The 19909-nt window shown below is 33.6% G+C and overlaps 3 protein-coding genes across 4 annotated transcripts; 2 read left to right on the plus strand and 1 right to left on the minus strand.

The window, feature by feature from the left end:
• Positions 1–878: 878 nt before the first annotated feature.
• On the minus strand, positions 879–4891 carry LOC137812323 (BTB/POZ domain-containing protein DOT3). 2 transcript variants are annotated; one of them, XM_068614257.1, is made up of 6 exons: positions 4620–4849; positions 4390–4459; positions 2584–3479; positions 2119–2392; positions 1887–2015; positions 879–1388 (listed from the first exon to the last, which is right to left on the minus strand). In XM_068614257.1, the coding sequence occupies exons 1-6, from the start codon at positions 4745–4747 to the stop codon at positions 1011–1013; spliced, it is 1875 nt and encodes a 624-aa protein (XP_068470358.1). In that variant the 5' UTR covers positions 4748–4849; the 3' UTR covers positions 879–1010. The 2 variants fall into 2 exon arrangements, with proteins under 2 accessions (XP_068470358.1, XP_068470359.1); XM_068614258.1 differs by lacking the exon at positions 4390–4459 and having other exon boundaries at positions 4620–4891.
• Positions 4892–6906: 2015 nt separating this feature from the next.
• Positions 6907–10044, plus strand: LOC137812324 (ras-related protein RABH1e). Its single transcript, XM_068614259.1, has 6 exons — positions 6907–7241; positions 8127–8197; positions 8344–8432; positions 8821–8932; positions 9256–9346; positions 9514–10044. The coding sequence occupies exons 1-6, from the start codon at positions 7125–7127 to the stop codon at positions 9655–9657; spliced, it is 624 nt and encodes a 207-aa protein (XP_068470360.1). The 5' UTR covers positions 6907–7124; the 3' UTR covers positions 9658–10044.
• A 3505-nt stretch (positions 10045–13549) lies between these two features.
• Positions 13550–17454, plus strand: LOC137812327 (probable mitochondrial adenine nucleotide transporter BTL3). Its single transcript, XM_068614262.1, has 4 exons — positions 13550–14227; positions 14888–15191; positions 15989–16453; positions 17073–17454. The coding sequence occupies exons 1-4, from the start codon at positions 13827–13829 to the stop codon at positions 17145–17147; spliced, it is 1245 nt and encodes a 414-aa protein (XP_068470363.1). The 5' UTR covers positions 13550–13826; the 3' UTR covers positions 17148–17454.
• The last annotated feature ends 2455 nt before the right edge of the window (positions 17455–19909 follow it).

Below are 19909 nucleotides of genomic sequence, written 5' to 3' on the forward strand. Positions count from 1 at the left end.
TGAGGGTGCTTTATAAATGTGAGCAAATGGGTAAGGGTTCTGGGAAGCACACACTAATAAAATAGAATCATGCTTAGAATGAGAAAGAAACAATTCCACTATTTAGACATGCTAATGCTCATATAGGCCATAGGGATGGTATTTTAGCTGAAACGATTGTTGACACAAATTTATCTCTGTAATTCGGCACCATTATGTGCTTGTTCTAGGAAGTGAGATCCATTGCTCTTCGTTTATGAACTTGTTGGTTGTCATACGTCGTATCAAGAGTGAACCCTTGTGCATCCGAATTTGGTGCCTTTAAGCCTTGAAATTCTACTATTCCTGCTCCAATTATGTCAGCTGTATTTTTTTTCAGTACAATTCAACATTGATGTTTGAAATGATAAATTAATCTTTAAGTTTATACAGATGATAATTTGAATTAATGTAATTAATTTTACCAACGACCCGGAATTTGAGTTTGGAACTTTGAACACCATGTGCAGTTTGTTGTTTACCTCGAACATCAACAATCTTGTTGTTACGAACATTGAACCGTATGACCATGATTCGAAAAATTTTTATTTATGAAATCATTGAGCACTCAGTTGTTATAAGGGACTTATTAATCACTAAACCAGTATAAGCAAACATCCTCCTAATTTACAAATGTTGTTTCCACTCAAGTTACATATTTTTTTTATATGCTAGATCATTGTGTTTTCCCTTGAACGTCTTTTATGGTTCTTTGCTAAACTTAAAAGGTTGATGTTCTGTCAACGGTATGTTGTTATGGTCCATGTGCTTGTATCAGTATTATAGCCATTTTTTTGTTTTGTTCTGAGATGTGTAAATTTGTGTATTAATTGCTGCATTTGGGAGTCTTAGTCTGTCAATGGAAGCTAAAGCCTATGACTAACAATATATTCAGATAGAAAATTTAGGCCATGTGCTTCATATAAAGAATGGCTAACTAGGTTTTTACTACAGTACTTTTTATGTTGAAACTTGAAACAGGTAACACTTCTTTAAGACATGGAGAGCCTTCTTCTAGGATTTAGTATACGTAGAATGTTGTTCGGTGACTTGGGTATGTCCTGTCTGTCTCCAATTTCAACTCCTGCTGGTTTTGTATGTAAGGAGTTCTTAATCTTCCGCCAATGTAAAGTCCAGCCTGTTGAATTCTTTGGCTTGCTGCTTAACTTTTCATACTCCTGTTGCAATTCAAAATAGTCATTTTGAAGATCTACCATTTTGGACTTTACATTCTCAAGTTCTGCTTTGAGTGCCTTAATGTCCATAGTTGCAGATGTCTGGTTTCCTTCTTGTTCGGATTGGATTCCACTTTGTGCTGGCTCCTTCTCTTGCATTGCGGTCCTCATTTTTACTTGCTCTGAAAATAGAACCTGCATGACATCCCTCTTGTTCTATCAGCTCTAGAAAATCATTCTTTGTATAGTTAACTGTTGTCAACTATTTAGCACATGATTTCAGGGAGGGATTTTTGCTATTTTGTTTTTAATTTTCTGAGGAGGATTTGTATTATCCTGCCTCTGTATGATCCCTCTTTCCTTCTAATGAAGTTATTTTTTTCATTTAAAAATTGCCATTCTCTTATATATTCCGTTAGTGTTTGGGGTTTTCCATTGAAAGTAAAAGTAAAAGGTCTATGTCTATCAAGTCACAATTACTAATGAACAATACAATCTATCCTAAATTAGTTCTACTGTTTAATTGGTTCCCGTGTTTGTTGAACAGATGCTGCTAAATCTGAATTCTGAGTTGTGCTATTATTTTTTGCTTTTTTTTATTGGTGGAATCTGAAATTCTGAAATAGTTGGTCATTTGTTAATTTATCATGTATGAAGCTGAAATAGTTTGATCCCAGAGATTGCAAACTTTACCTGGACAACAGTTCTTAGGGGCAATCTCTCATTTTGTGCAGCATGAAGGCATGCATCAAGTGAGAGTTTTTCACAGTTCATGATTTTGCATAGTCTTTTACGATCATGCTCGCTTAGTGCAGGATGGGTCTGGAGGAATGTCAAATATCAGAATGTCAAAACTTTGTTTTTATAAAAGCCTTTAGTTAAAACTGGAAGCAGAATTACAAAATTTAAGAATTAAAATGATGACCTTGAGGTAGGTGTCAATGGCTCTATACAGACCGTCATCATATGATCGAGAACTTTCAGGTAGCAATTCAGCGAAAACTTGGAATTTAGTAATCGAAAGATTAGGATCTCTTGCAATCTCAGCTAGGTAATTATCCAAGAGCCTACTAACATTGAATTTCCTAGTCTTCTGTTGCTGTTGCATCTGCTGTTGTTCATGCATCAAGAAGTATTCAACAATTCGTTGAACAACATCTATGTCTAGCATGGTGCATTCTTCAGATGAACTAGTCATGCTGTAATGAGGAGGAAAAAATAATAGAAAAAGACAACATATATATTAGTTTCATTTGTCATTTTCATAATTCTTGGGTTCTATCTTTTCATTTCTGGTTTAGAGAGTAGCGGAATCAAATTTGACCTTTGGCATAATTATGCCAATTCCAATTGTGTGAAGAAAAAAAAGGAGAAATTGTAGCATACTCACATGACTGTTTTCCCTTGATCTCCATTTTGATATCTTGGAATCAGAAGATGACTCACCTCAGCATCTTCCAACACCATACTCACTCTCTTTTCAAGTTCTGTTGTGAGAGCTGGTGATACAGAATACATCATGGCCATCTTTAGCATCTGCAACATGAACTTACATGAGACCGCATCTGGCTGATGAGGAATAATGCTTATCAGGGTTTCAATAATTGTCTTTTGGTCCTTGCTGTGCCCACTGCTCTCTTTCTTCTTCCCACTAAAAATACTGAACTCTAAGTTATACTTTTCATGCCCATATCCTCTTAGCCCTTCTATCTCCACATCCATTCCTGGCAGCCATTTCTTGGCATATTCCATGATACACTTACCGATGATCTCTGGTCTGGTTCCTTTTGCCCTTATTGCTGAGATGATCCGCATAAAATGATCAATGCGGAAGGTGGCCACATCATTGAACCACCAGCTTTCTTGATTTGGTGCGGCATCCTCACCTGTGTCATCTTTAGAAGCCTTCCACGCAACGGAGTCGCAGCATCTTCTTACAATTTGGAGGTTTTCAGCCCATGGAGATAGGTTTTCACAAGATTTCAGAACAGTGATAGTGTCTTTCCATGAAGAAAGCACAACAAAGGTGAGGAAGGCTTCAGTCTTGGAAATGAGATTTCCATCTTCTAGTTCTTCAGTCATCTCTAGGAACTCTGATGCACATCTTAGTGCAGCTATGTTATCTGGGCTGAAGTCTACAGGGAGGCCATAACAGAACTTTAGAACTGTTTCAAATGTTTCAGACCCACCTGGGAAGTTTTCTAGCTTCAGTGCATTGCCAGAATTTGAGATGAAAGGCTGAATCTCCAATCGTCCTATGTAACCGCACTTCGATATCAATGGGTACTGTTGTTACAGAAAACGTTACCAAAGTACGTAATCATGTCACAGCAAAGTGGCTATCATACATAATGATTAAGATATATGTTGTTTGTCTGTCTATTACAGCAAAAATGTAACTTTATTTCCATTATATCTTGTTTTCAGGATTTTTTGTTATTTCGTTATTTTCTTCATGAGATCTTAAAATCAAGAAATACAATAAAAATTGTGTAACATTTATTTTATAACTATCCAAAACAAATACATTGAAAACGTTAAAAAAACAAGAAACTTGATCCGTCTCTAATATCTTGTCTTTCTTCTATCTGGAAGAACTTTTTTTTACCCTATCCAAAACAAAAGATAAAAAGAGAGCAATAGCTTACTGCACCCAATTTCAATGGAAAAGACAAAAATGTTCTTAATGTATTATCTTTTGTATTGCAGATTTTCTTATCGGAATGTAATGTGCTTTTGATTTTTTTTTCCGGAATTTTATATTTGGAGAAAAAAACTCTTCCAAATCTTTATTTTTGGAATTTTAAAAATATGTCGGGTGTAGGAAGAATTTGTCTTAAAAAAAGACGTGCACATATAAAATACACACCAGAAAGAAAAGGAATGCGTAACTTTTATGCTAGTATAATTAGGGTTGTTAAAATATATTCAAAATTGATCAAACAGATAGCGAATTGACTTGCTATTTTTTTTAAAAATCTTGTAAAAAATTTAATTGAAATTATCATATTAATTTAATTTACAAAAAAAAACAAATTATTCTCAAATAAAATTGTTTGAAATAAATTGGAATATAACTCATTAAATTGGAAAATGTATTTTAAAACAATATCTTCTTTACTCTATAAGGAGAATGGATTTTTTTTAATAATTTTATTATAATCATGTATAAAAGCATTTGTATATATATATATACCTTGTGAACGTTATAAGTGGTTTCTTGAACTTGAACTGAAAAGTCTGTTGGGATTTGAGGAGCAATGAACCTGCACAAGACAAGATCAGAAAAGAAACAAAAAAGAAAAGAAGCACATAAGTGGTAGAAGCTAGTAAACACCAGAAAGTGAAGATATACAAATTTAAATTCAGTAAAACATGTAGATACTGCTACTGTCTAATCTATAAAAGATGTTATTGCAGGTGTACCATGAGTGCTCTCCTTTGAAGCTATCAGCTATTGCTGTGAGTTTATTGGGAATGACAATGGTTTTGTCAGAAACCTTAGGACTTCCATCATTGTGACTTCTGGAGTCTTCTACTTGAAGGGACTTCATGGTGATAGTTTAGCTAATTGCAGAATAGTTGAGAAAGAGAGGCCATTTTGATGAGCAAGTGAAGCAAGAGAGAACCTTGAGGTTGTCCTTATTAATGCTGGAAGTTCATTTTGTGGTCAGTGTAGGGCTGCAGTTAAGACGGTTGGTGACTTGTTTCTTTCCTTCCATGTTATCAACTTCAATAACATTCTGTTGTTGTGTAGAAATAATAACCGTTCAATGTTGGAGGCCAAATATGCATATACATGCTTTTGTTTAAGGTTTTAATTTTCTCTTACATATATATTACAAAAAAATATTATTTAATTCCTCTAGTTTTATATCAATTCCATTCATTATAAAGTATAATAATATAATTTAGAATTAAATAGCTAGATATAAAACATCTGTCCCAAATATTTTTCACAATTATGATCACCTTGTATTTTTATCCACCTCAAAGAAGAGTTTTATGCTCAAATAATAATTTAAAATAGTTTTATATTGTTGGAAGAACAAAAATAATTGGATAGATCTCTCTCTTCTTTCTTCCACATCAGCCCCCAATCATTGTTGCCTTTTTATTTTTTGCTTTGATTAGGTCAAAATAACTGTAAAATCAATCTTTGATTAGGTCAAAATAACTGTAAAATCAATCTTTGATTAGGTCAAAATAATTGTAAAATCAATCTTTGATTATTATGGAAGGATTTGGGCCATTTACTATCCCCCTTTTCAACATTCCACATGGCGACTTACAGCTATTGTACGGCTATTTGCCATTTATTTCTACTCAACTTTTGGTTTAGAAAGAAAAAATAAAACCACAAGCCATTTTTTTTCCTTCAGATGAGATATTTTAAAAAAAATAAAGAGGCTACAAATTTTAATCTACTTTCAAATTTAGATTTTCTGTCTACAAAATTTCCAAAAAATATTTATAGATTTATATTTTCATAAAAACATATATACATTCATTCAGTTTGAAGAAAATGTGTTATATAAATTTATTATAATTAATGAGTAAGATGAGATTTATTGTATTATTATATATCATAAGTAAGCATGTTAATGAAGCATTGCCATTTCGTTTATTGAATGTTGCCAGAAGGTTAAAGGGAAATGGGGGATCCAAAAAGTGACCATAGAATGGGAGTTTAAGATTGTCTTGATTCAAGGTTGTTTTAGAATATTATGTTATTAATGATGATTATGATGAAATGGTTTGACAAGTTCTTTATATCAATTTTATTAAAATCAGATTGGACCAACCTATCCAATTTGGTTTATTTGAAAACTGTATAATTGAGCTCATTCTGTAAGTCAAAAGTCAGTCTTTTTAATTTATTTGGAATGAAATAATTATAAATATCTTTCTAAATATTATTTACACTAGTGCGTTTTTATGCTAGACTGATGTGTTATTCAACAAAAAATAATAAATCAAAACTAATGTTTACAACTTTTTCTACTTGAATCAATACTTTAAAAATCGCGTAAACCTTCCAAATCTAATTTAAATTAAGAAAAGAAGAGAAAAATGATAGCATACAAAACTAATAACATATAAAAAAAAAATTGAAAATATTAATTACATGTATACTATATTGAACTATACATACATCAATTACACTTTAAAGTGTAATTGAAATATATTTTATGAGATAATTATTTCTCTTCGTAATTTAAATAAATAAGGGAACGTAGAGAATAACGCAACTTTAAAGTTATTTATTCTTATTTTTTGAGAGGCGAAAAAAATTACATAAGAAACATTAATTTTAATATTTCTAAAATTAATTTTAATTAATATTGATATCTCTTCTATACAAACCAATATACTACCTAAATCCAGAACATAATTAAGAATAAGTGTGTTTTTAACCTAATTTATAATCTAACTATTTGTGAGATTTTATATAGTATATATGGAGTGAGTCTTAACCTTGTGTCTCCCGTTATGATTCTCTATTTACTAACTGGTTAATGCTAATTAATTCAAATTCTCTATGTTATTTTTTTACATTATTTATTTACATCGGTCTCCTACCTAATTGACCAAAAATCGACCCAAGTCTCATAACTCAACAATATCTCTCAATTTTTTTTTAAATATATTAATTTAATCATAAAGATAATTCTCTTAATTTTTAATTAACGATAGTTACTTTTAATACAAGAAAGGTCATAGAAATGGGAAAATTGGTGTGACACGGTCCTCATAGTGATCGAGGTTGGCGGTTCGTGACCCCCACACATTCCTTCACACATAACGCATTGCATTCCAAATTACGTTAAATTTGGTAATCCTTCATTTGTTGCGATCGAAAAGAAGAGAATTCGGGAGATTCAGATCTGCTTGCGTCTCTGAGAGAGAAGAAGAAAGAGATTCTCGGAAATGGCGACGGTGTCCCCTCTCGCCAAATACAAGCTCGTTTTCTTGGGCGATCAATCCGTCGGGAAAACCAGCATCATCACCCGCTTCATGTACGACAAATTCGACACCACCTACCAGGTGTGGTCCCATCCATCCTTTCTCAATCTCAATTAATGTAATCCAACTTTAATATCTTCATCTTCATTTGCCGTTCATATCTTTCTCCTAGGACAACCGTTTTATATCTGCATGTCATTCACGTGAATCAATCTCTGATTATATCACCACGTCACGCTATATATATTTCTTAATAGGTGATTTTGTTTCGGAGATCAGTTCCGCAATAAATTTTGCTGTGATTTTAATGTGCTAGGACCATTTTTTTATCAATCGTGAGCTGATAGATGTGCTCTGAGACCGAATATACTTTTGCTCTGAATTTTTTTTGGATATCTTAACTGTATCGGATGGTGAAATTGAGGGACGAGTTTTAAAGGGGAAGGCAGAGTTGTTTAAAACTCGTTGTCAAATCGAACATGTTTGGCTCGGGATCCTCGTTTTTTGAGTGGGTGAAATGGTATTATAGGAAGCAGAGCTTGTTTTAGTCATTGAGAAGGGCTTGGCTCTGGATCCACTTTGTGTTGATTTTTAAGAGGCTTGTTTACTAGGATTTTTGATTGCTTGTACTGCTTATTGTTTAGGAAATTTATTTGTATACATTCTGTGGGTGTATATACCTAGTGAAAGATAGGAAAAGAAAGAGAGAAATGAATGATATCACAAGTAATGCGACTACATGAAGAGAGAATGAGAGAAATGTGCATTGCAGGTGGTATGTGAAAGGTGTATGTGTATCATGGTTGTCTTGTTTATATTAGCTATCACATAAAATAACTTAAAATGGACATGGAGGCTTGTTTCTTTGTTGAGTTATTCGTATTTTTATTTTCCCTTCAATGATTGACCTTTTTATCCTTCCTGCTCTGTGGTTGCTGACAAAATATTTGGTTATATAAATTTCAGGCAACCATTGGTATTGACTTTTTGTCAAAAACAATGTACCTGGAAGATAGAACTGTTCGCTTGCAGCTTTGGTAGGATGAATTCCTCTTCAAATCTTATACTAGCCTCAGTTTTAATTTATATTTCAATAATTCCATTTGAGTGCACATTATTGTGGCATAGGATTGTACGCATTATTTTTTACAATTTCTGAGCTTAGGTTATGCTAACTTCACAGGGACACTGCCGGGCAAGAAAGATTTAGAAGTCTCATTCCAAGCTACATAAGAGATTCTTCTGTTGCAGTTATAGTATATGACGTTGCTAGTGAGTTTTATATGTTCCTTTATATAGCATTTTCATGATCTAATTAACAGGTTTTTTTCTGAATCTTTATCGATTTTTTCATGACATAACTTTCCAAATTATTTGACCATGTATGTAACTCAAAAAAGAGTTTTGTAGGGCATGAATGCTTTCTTTAATATATGTAAGTGAGTGACTGCTCTGATCTTACTTTCTAATATACATGTTATTACAACCAAATGTGTTGTGCGTGTGCTTGCTTGCACTCTGGCGGTTCTATAGCATATTCTTTTTAACTTATGTGTTTGCATGTGGATTTGGAAGTGCTTTAGTTTTCATTTTTCATATAATAATCAATATTTAACAGCAATTTATGATTATTTAACCTCGGTAACCTGTTCTTATGCAGACAGGCAATCATTTCTGAACACTAACAAGTGGGTTGAGGAGGTTCGTACAGAACGTGGCAGTGATGTTATTATTGTCTTGGTTGGAAACAAAACTGATCTTGTTGATAAAAGGTGAGGACTAATTTGGTCTATATGAATTGGATGTTTTATGTGTTTGTTTATTATCATAATAAGGTTTCCATATTATGCTTCGGTCTTCTGTTTTAGTGTTTCCATATTCTGTTTCATCCGAAAACTTTAGAAGTTTGGTTAAAATATAATTCTAGCATAGCTTAAAATTTGTGTCAGGGACTTTGCATGCATTAGTAGGCTACAAATAGAAGATATCATAGTTAGTCCATTTACCAACCGGCTTGCCTCTTGTGTTTCCATTCAAGTATTTTGATTTTACCATCTGAAATTTTCTTTACAAAGCCATTTTGATACTTGAACAGGCAAGTTTCAATAGAGGAAGGAGATGCAAAGTCCCGTGAGTTTGGAATCATGTTCATAGAAACCAGTGCAAAAGCAGGCTTCAATATCAAGGTGAAAATTAGTGAACTTTTCAGTTATCCCAATATTTAGTTTACTAAATCATTCTTCTGAACCATGATGCCGGTGATATGTCATACGTACTATCTTTGTTCTCAAATTTCTCTTCTTTTACATGTTTGTTCTGTGCCCTTAATGTTTTCTGTCAATGCAAAGTGCAGCCTTTGTTTCGTAAGATTGCTGCTGCCTTGCCAGGGATGGAAACTCTTTCTTCTACAAAGCAGGAAGACATGGTCGATGTAAATTTAAAGCCCACTGTGAATTCATCCCAGACAGAGCAGCAAGGAGGAGGTTGCTCGTGCTAGAGAAGTCTATTCTCAAAAGTGCCAATAGTAAGGTAGTTCACTGAATATAATTCTGGGACTGGCTGCTTAAATGGATTAATGATGGTGCTGGAGGAACGTGCTTTCGTAGCAATGATCCTTCAGTTTTTGGGTGGGGGGACAAATTGCAGTAATGGTTTTGATGTACGACACATTATTCTTTTTTTTTGTTATACAATTAGTCCCTTGATGTAAGAATACAGGTAATAAACAAGCTCCCTCAATTGTCCGTCATAGGTTTATGGTTACACTTTAGAAATGCATAGTCTGTGTTGAAGGCAAGACGTATATAATATAGCCCTCCATCTGACCATTTTGGTGGCATCGGTGATCATATCCAAAGCAGAATTGATTGGTTTGTTGGCGTAATTTGGATCTCTTTAACTCAGACCCTACTCATACAATTCCCTTACTGGAATTCTTGAAAGATCTATCTAGGGCTAGAAACGCATAATTTTTCTTTTAATTCAGGTAACTGGGATGCATTTTCATAATCATTGCTGCAACCAAACTCGAAGGTAAAATATCTTTTCATTATAATAATTGATTTTGAAGATGTAAAATGATATTTAATACAGACAGGAGAACTAAAGAAAACCCACCAAGAAAGATACAAGTGTAGTAAGAAAGATAAGCACTTGTATTATAGTAGATTAACATTGGAGGTTGATATAAAAAACCATCGATGGTTAATTTTACTTTATTATTACCTATTTCAAAGTTTTTATATTTCATTAGAGTAGCTATAACTAGTCACCAATCTTTTAGAGTTGGTAGTTATTATTAATACCAGGATCAACCACCTTCATCTATAAAATATTAAGACTCTTTTATGGCATGTGAATGATCTTAATCATTTTGTAACTATTCAAATTGTTTCTTGACTTCAAACATTTGGGGTTTTACATGTATTACTACTTCCTTAATTGTACTCTATTGCATTCTATTTCATTGTAACTAAAGGTAACAACCTTAAAAACCATCCAATTTAAATGTTAATTAATTTGCTCAAACCCATCTGATTATATATTATGATTCTTTGTTAATGGCAACTTATATGACTTATTGGTTAATAATTGTAAATTTATTATTTATCTTTCTTTTAACACTAAAAAAAGGAACAATATCAAGGAATAAAATTAAGCAAGTTCATAGAAGTTGTAAGAAATATACGTATATTCTTTGACATAAAACTTAGGCATTCCCAACATTTGTTTTATCTAGCTAGGTTGTTCGAAAGATTTAAAAAAGACTACCAAAATAGAAGTTCATATAATTAATAAAAGAAATGTTTTATTAACACTCTCTGTCACTAACACAGACTTGACACTCTTTGCGTGACATTAATTGACGTTGCATACGTGACATTTGGTGATGATGTGACCTTGTCTCTATAGTATAATATATGACCCGTAGCACACACAAAACTAGTTACCCGTGTGTCTGGAAGTTGTTACTTATACGACGCATGCAAAACTGGTTACCCGAGTGTGTAAGTGGTTACTTATGTAACGTTTATGATCATTCACTCTTCATGAAAAAAAATCAATTTATTTTAATAAGAATCATATATTACATCGGTTAGATGGCTTAACCGATGTAATAACCTCACCAGAACTTATGGTTCCTCCACATATACTCACACACACAAATTTGGTTACTCGTGTGTCGGTAAATGGTTACATATGTGACATTTATAACCCACCCACACTTTATGAAAAAAAAATCAAATTTTTTAATATGGATCATATATTATATCAGTTAGATGACTTAACCAGTGTAATATGGGTCATTCTGAATAAAAAAAATATATTACACCGGTTGTTTCTAAGAACCGATGTAATATTTTTTTTTTTTACCGTATTTTGAATTTCGTGTTCCTTCGCACACAATTTCACCCTATTACATTATTGCCACGCATGCAGCGTTAAATTTGTGTTAAAATCAGAGGGTAAAATATATCATAACTCTTAATAAAATAAAAGAACTTTTGTTCATAATTTATATGAACTTTCTTTTGTCTGTGAGAGTAATGGTACGACTTTAGGCAAAATTTTCAACTAAAAGCATTCGTCTTTTTAGACACAAAATTAAGTACAACAAGAAAGGCAAAGAGACCTGGGTTTTATTTAAATAAAACTAAAAGTTTTTACTGCAAAAATAACTTGTTTTAAATTGAATTTGAGATTTATCTTTGATAAATAACAATACAAATGGCAACAATATATAGCTGTGGAAGAATATTCTCCACAACTTAATAATTTTTTATTTTGTATCATGGTTACAGGGAGGGCACTATGAATAGAAAATAAAAAGCTACGTAACAACTGTGAAGAAAAGAAACACAATTCTCACAACTCCTCCATATGGAAAACGTTTTCTTTCACATGAATATTACGTGTAAGTTTCTTTAAAGACGAAAGTTACAGAAACCAAAATACACAGCACCACTAATAGCGTATTTCGCCTACAAACTTCCTAAAGTTTCTCTTCTATTTTTCTTTTAATAATATTTTACATTTTTGTTGTTGTCAAATTATATTTCTTATTTTAAACAACTCAATCAATTTTTCACTTAAAAAATTCATCAAATAGATTGTATAATAAAAAAGTTGGAATATTTTAATTATATATTAATTACTTATCATAAACTTTTCTTTGAGAGATAATTGCAACTGCAATAAACTGAAATTAAAATTGGATCCGCTAAATTTCTCTTTAACGGCAAAGTTTTCTAAACAGTTTTTATCTAGTGGATATGATAGAATAGTACTCCCCATCATCATAGTTACCCTGAGCTTCATCCATCTAATGAATATTAGGTATCTGATATATGTATTACTCTTCTTCAACATTAATTATTGTTTTTTAATGATTTTTTTTTATCTTATTCTTAAACATTTTACACTCAATTCATGAACAAATCTTACAATCATCACAAACTACAGAAAAATAATAATAGCAGAAGTTATATTAGAAAGCTATTTTTTAAATGGACAACAATATTATTTTCATTTCTAAATCTATATGTTATTTTTATTTATTTAAAGAAATAAATTAATATTTTCGCACTAATTTTCTTATTTATTAAGTACAAAAGTTAATATTTTTTTTATGAATTGGATATGCAGGAAGGAGTTGGAAGTGCACGTTGGAAATAAGATGAGTACTTTTAGGCCCACACCGACCACATGAATGTGCTGTACACGTGAGAAACCCACACGCCCACGCATGCCTTTTACCATAATAGCACTAATTTGCCTACTAAGTTATAATAACAAAGAAAAGTTGGATTTTCCTTTAACCATAGATAAATCTAAAGAACAAAAATCACCTCTCCTAAATAAAACCTCATCCATGAATAATGAAACAAAAATTATAAGTCAAGACATCTCTAACATTATATTGATTTTATTAATGTTGAATAAGATTGAATTTTTTCTATTAAGATTCTTGCTTTTTAATTTTTTGGTCCTTTAGTGGTGGATACGACTCATGTTGAATATGTTTAAATTATGAATATTATAGTTAGAGAATTATTATATTTACTTTTAAAGGTCTTCATTTATTTATAATTTTCCTATAGATTTAAGGATTATTCTATACCTAAGTCTATTACTTCTCCTGTTAGTTTCTGATTAATCTTTAGTGTGAATTCTCTCATTCTATCCCAAGATCAACTCATTCTATCCCAAGATCAACTCATTCTTTAGCATGGTTCATGTTTGGAGCAAATAATTAGAATGCCAAAAAGATTGTACTTGACTGAAAACAAATATTTTAAAAATTATATTATAGTAAATATTGAAAAGGGAAAAAAAATACCCATTAGTTTTAAAAATTTGAAGAGGGAGAAAGAAAGGGTTTTGGCAGTAGTAAAGTAGTGATTATTATATGATTAAATAAAGAAGCAGGAGAGCAGCAACATAGCTAAGCTAACCGGAGACGAAAGGCAGCATTGTAGATGAGGCGGTGGAAGCTATGCATCTTAAATCGCATCATATTCTCATGTATTCCATTTCTTCCAAACAGTCAAAACTGAGTGAGACCCAAATCCTTTTCAAACCCAACCAAACTACTCCTACGTTGTACCAAACAGACAAACAACCTGAAACAAACAAAAACCAAAGAACACAACGAAACCTACAACAATGCTCCACCTAATCTCACCACCGGAATCCTCCGATTCCTTCTTCCCCGGTGGTCTGTTCCTCAACTCTCACACACTTCCCTCCTCCTTCGCTTCCTACCTTCCTCCTCCTTCTTCTTCTGATCCTACAACAGTATCATGTTTTTGTTGGAAAAGAAGTTTAAGGGTGGAAGGTGGCATAGGTGGCGGTGCCTTCTTGTCATTGAGTTTGTCCTTAAACGGAACCAGTGCGGATCAGAGGTATGGTCGAGAATCGGGTGAAATTCTGGAACATCATGATAAGAAGGTGGAAGATGATGATGGTGTGAGTGAAGAGAAAGAGAAGATTTTGATCAATGGATCGGGTGCCGTCAACATGACTAAACATCTATGGGCTGGTGCTGTCGCTGCCATGGTTTCAAGGTCTTCAAAATCGTTCCTTTAATTTCTACACTGCCATTCTACCCACACGCACGATTACCTCGTTTTGCTTAATTTCACAGTTTTATGCACATTTGCACTCTAGTTCCCTTATGTTTTCCCACTACACTCATTCTTTTACGAGTTTGATAGGGATTCACTGTTAGTGTAAAATTTGTGATTTTAAGGCAGTTAGAAATGCAGCAACACGTTATGAGAAATATTTAGATGGTTTAGATTACCATGTGAACCGAATTTTTGAGTTGACAAGAAAGAGTTAGTAAGACTAGGTTATGTGTCACATGGAAATTGCTTACTGGGACTATGGCGGTCTGAGACTTTGTAATTTTTCCTTTGTTATTTATGTGATTTTATAGTTTTCAATAAATTGTAGTAAATGAAGATACTGTTCTAGAAGGATTGCGTCAAAGGGTGTGCTATCAACACTTCTCTTTAACTAATTGTTATAAAAGTCAACAAAATTATCATATAATATATGATATGATGACAGTGTAAAAGACCTTATTATTTATTCTTCTTTCGTCTGTTATTTTTACAATGCTAAATAAAGAGGGTGTTTTTTGTTTTGTTTTGAAACTTCTTTAATGAATTTAAAAGCGTTATGCACAATGGTGTAAGTTGTTATGTGGCTTATTGTATCAGGACTTTCGTTGCACCTCTTGAGAGACTTAAGTTGGAGTACATAGTTCGTGGTGAACAGAAGAATCTTTATGAGCTCATTCAGCAAATTGCGACTTCACAAGGGTTGAAAGGTTTTTGGAAAGGGAATTTTGTGAATATTCTGCGGACGGCACCTTTTAAGGCTATAAATTTTTATGCCTATGATACTTATAAAAATAAGCTGACAAGGATGTTGGGGAATGAAGAATCTACTAATATAGAGAGATTTGTTGCGGGTGCTGCTGCTGGGATAACAGCTACATTGCTCTGCTTGCCCATGGACACTGTGAGTGGAAATTCAGTATCATGTTACTTGTATTTGTTTGTTCTCTCTAGTGCTTGCGTTTTGAATTCCGATGCTTTTAGGAGTATGAAATAATAGGACAGGACTGGTATGACTTTATTGCTACTGTTTAAGTATAGATTACTTTGTTTCGGTGTGATGCTTTAGGAAGTATGATATGATGGGTATGAATTAATGCAGGCTTGTCTATGTGGTCTTTTTACGCAGGTTTGATACAATCTTATAGGTCCAATTTATTTGTTGACTTTGAATTTGCAATGTTGCTAGCTACATTTCAATTCAATCTCTTTTAATTAGTAGTTGACAAAACTAAAGAGGAATACTGATGTTCCTCTTGTCTACTCACCTCTCTAAGGTGATTCTATGAGTTTACTTGATGCTTAGTCCCAGTCTTATCTGCTAGCAACTGTGATTGTTAGAGCTCTTCTACATTTGCTTGATAAACTTTTGGAAATTGTAAGCATGTCTTTGGTCACAAATTTTTGCATTCCCATCTTACCTTTGGTGTTCCTCCATGATGTTTCTTGATTGTAGTGTAATCATTGTTAAGCAACAAAAACTATGATATCTTAATCATTGCTTAAGATTTTGTTTGAATGATATAAACTTTTCATGGTCTGTTGTCACTTCACTCACGTGTGCCTTGTGTTCAACATTTGGAACACTAAAAAAGTCTTTCTCTAGAATTTCATGAAGCCTACTCTAACAAACTATTTCAACATAGTTCAATTTTTTATTGAATTTTGTTGTACTTACATTCTAGGTGTGATTTCTTTCAGATTAGGACGGTAATGGTAGCACCTGGAGGTGAAGCCTTAGGAGGTGTGATTGGTGCCTTCCGCCACATGATAAGAACAGAGGGCTTCTTTTCTCTTTACAAGGGTTTAGTACCTTCCATTATCAGTATGGCACCTTCAGGAGCTGTCTACTATGGTATTTATGATATCTTAAAGTCAGCATATCTGCATTCACCTGAAGGAAGGAAAAGAATCCAACGCAGGGAAGAGGCTCAAGAGTTGAATGCACTGGAACAAATGGAATTGGGTCCTATCAGAACTTTATTATATGGTGCTATTGCTGGTTGTTGTTCTGAAGCTGCTACTTACCCCTTTGAAGTTGTAAGGAGACAGCTTCAAATGCAAGTACGAGCAACAAGGTTGAATGCAATGGCAACTTGTGTCAAGATTGTTGAGCAAGGAGGTGTTCCCGCCCTCTATGCAGGACTAATCCCTAGTTTATTGCAGGTATGATTTCTATTCTTGATAATATGCTTTGATCCGTGAAAACTCGTCTTTAAATTTCAGTAAACAAGTAAAATGAGTCTATGATAATGGATGGTGAACTTATACTTCAAAAAAATTTCAGCATATGCCCAGTCCATGAAATCTTGTTTTTTAATCAATGAGTTAAGTGAAATGGCCAGGCATGAAAAATGTTTGGTTTCAGTGAAATTTTCTCACCATGATGTATATCACTTTCATGTACAGAAGCTGCTTTACTACCGCAACTGTGCGAATAACAACAGTGAAATATTTACTAGCATTTTTAAAGGAAATAATTCCTTCTCTTGTCTATGGAGGATAACTTGTGAAATTCTCCAAGCTATAAAGTAGTGTATAAGCAAGATAAGAGAGGATCAACTAATTATTTTACCTGTATTAACCATGTGTTGATTGGACTAATTGTTCCAAACCTTCCCAAAGTTCTTAGGATGGACTTGTACACAACTTCTCTACTCTTTTAGTTTCACCAAGTTTTGAGAGTTGGTTTTCATGTTAGTCTATTTATGATAAGTACTTAATGCTACTGACAATCCTTTTATTGATGTTTTAATATGTTGTTTTTAATTTTGTGACTTTTCAGGTGTTACCATCAGCTGCTATTAGCTATTTTGTTTACGAGTTCATGAAGATAGTTCTCGAAGTAGAGTCAACATAGATGATTATGTGGGAGATGTTAAAGCTAGATATATTTGATCTTTGAAAATGGGAATTTTCTGCTTAGTTTCTTAGTCTGTCACCCCTGTTTTTGTTGGGTGTTGGAATGTTGCTGGATGTGGGAAGAATCAAGGGTGTCTCATAGAAACTAATTAATTATGTTTTCTGTTGGATCTGTCACTGATTTTATTGTTTACTCAATAATAATCCAAAGAAAGAAAAACGAGGACTGGGGCTTGAAAAATATTCATGGTTGGTTATTTAGATTTTAATCTTCAGGAAGCAAGTCCTAAAACCCATTATGATTGTTTTTTCTGTGTGCATCTTTCTCTTTTGAAGACAACTGTGTCGTATAAAGAAGAAGATCTAAATCAGTTTTAGTGATTTGAATGGAGAACCAAGTGTCGGAAAAGCAATAGAAGCATAATTTGTAGGAAGAAAAACACTCAATATTTTAATCTCAGTAGCATGAAAACATTAACAACCAAAATGCTTCAAAATGAAAATTTAGAAGGTAGAGTTTACATATTTTGAAACACTTCCCTGTATACACATTTGTAGTTCATGAAAGGTTCTACTCTTACCATGTTAAATAAGTGTACACAACATTTGAAGTTCAGGAAAGTTTCTACTCTCATAATCTGAAATAAGAATTCTCATACCTTAGACACTACATCATACAACCAAACATGAGTGAAAGAGTCTAGGTAACAATCCAACCACAAAAAGAATTTGTTCTTGACATTTATTTGTAGTCATTGTGAAAAACACCACACAGCTAACGGTATCAAATTCATTCTTGAAATGTAAATCTTGTGTGCAATGTTCTTTTTCTCTTCACTTTGACACCCCATGGTATCCTGAAAGTATAGTCAACTGCTTTAAAGCAGAACTTGTTCAGTATATTGTCAGTAGAAAATTTATTAGTGAACAGTGATATGAAAAATATGGAATGAGTTGTCTTACCATCAGGTAAATAATAAAGATGCAATTTTGCTGAAAGAAACATTAAAAATAACTAATCGCTTTGATCTTAAAGCAGTAGATGAAATTTTCAAAACAAATGTCTCAAGATTTCCATATCAATACATAAAGAAAATTTGCTCAATCCTAACAATAAAATCCATAATTTAGTTATAAACAAACTTTCGTACAAGAATTGATAAGTTCAATAAAGAAGAACGTATAACAGATAATCCTTTCTTATCATAGTTCAATAATCAACCAACAACCTACTTTCAAACTCACAAAAATTTGAAGATGCAACACTGAACCAAATTCTTGAAGAGATTTCCCATTCACAGAAAACATTTTTTCTATTAATCAAACAAAAAATATTCTATTCATCATCTCAATTTGAAGAACTATAATGAGCCAGAATACTTGATATTTTGAATATAATATGTTCTACATAGTGTCGAAACATCCTAAGCAATACTATTTCTGTCTCAAAATTGGTTAACTATTCCATCGAATTTACCTCGACATATTAAGGACAAAAATAAAGTATGAAATTAGTTAAGAAGTTGTATTTGGTATTAGACTAATACAGGGATTAACCACAAAATTTATGAGAATCTAGAGTCATTAGCACCATAGCTCAACTCATCTTTATAAAAATGTTAACCAAGATTACTTATTGTACCGACCAGGTAGTCGGGAGTGATGACGTGACAGCAAACGATAATATAAACGTGATGAACGGGACACCTGGCTGACAGAAGGGAAGCACATCGGGAAGTCTGTGTAGTCGCCAATTGTTAGCTTGGCGTTCTCCGATCTCTAGTATGTATAACCGGTGGTCACCAGGCTTTCGTCATAGTCGCCGTATGTGAGTTCTAGGAGATCAGGTGGTTAGAGACCGCCGAAAGGGACACGTCGTCGAGAGATCAGGAAGGCTTGCTTAAGGCTTTCAAGAGGTACAAGCACGAAGGATGAGGTTGTCAGATGATCTTTCCCTAGCCAGAGGTCGAGGCAAGGGAACAGTTTCCCAGAACATGCATGATGTGCAAGTGAAACAGATCGTGATAGCGGCAGGCGAGACCACAGAGAAGGTGCGCATGGTGACACCCCGTACTCGCCACTTAGAAGAGATCGCGCTCCAAGGAAGCTATGCACCGAGTTACTCCTTGCATGGGTAACTTAGTCAAATAGCTTGGAGAGTAGAGGTGACGCTCAAGTAGAAGAAGGCTCCAGATGGTGACACGTGTACAGCTGGATGCGAGCCACGTGTCTAGAGATGTAACCGTCAGGAGAGAGAAAGTGCTCAGGTATATAAGGAACTCTAACGAACTTCTGAGGTACGCGCGTTTAGAACACTTCTTTACGCTTTTGAGAACACTTGAGTACGCTGAGAGAATACTTGCACGGTTCCTTGAGTTTAGCTTTTCTCTCTTAGTATTTGGTGATTCCGTCATTGACTTGAGCGTCGGAGCACGATCGGCCGCAGCGGCGCCATTCTGTGTCTTTGTTTTCTTCAGGTTCTCGAGAGGATTTGAGACGCGAAGATTGAAGGCTAGCGTGGTGCGAAGCTGATCGAGAGAAGATACCTTTGACATGGCAAGACTCTTGCACTCGAGTCAACCGACAGGATCACTTATAAATAGGTTGATCAATACTAAATCAAGGTATGCATTTAATAACATTTATTACTCACAATAACCGGATACCAAGAACTGATTTGAGAGAATCTTTTACAAGTATTATTTCTTTCTTGGTCAAAGTTGAAGACTGATGTCTATTCAACGCTGATACCAAAAAATA

The sequence above is a fragment of the Phaseolus vulgaris genome, chromosome 2, assembly GCF_000499845.2.
Source record: "Phaseolus vulgaris cultivar G19833 chromosome 2, P. vulgaris v2.0, whole genome shotgun sequence".
NCBI lineage: Eukaryota > Viridiplantae > Streptophyta > Magnoliopsida > Fabales > Fabaceae > Phaseolus > Phaseolus vulgaris.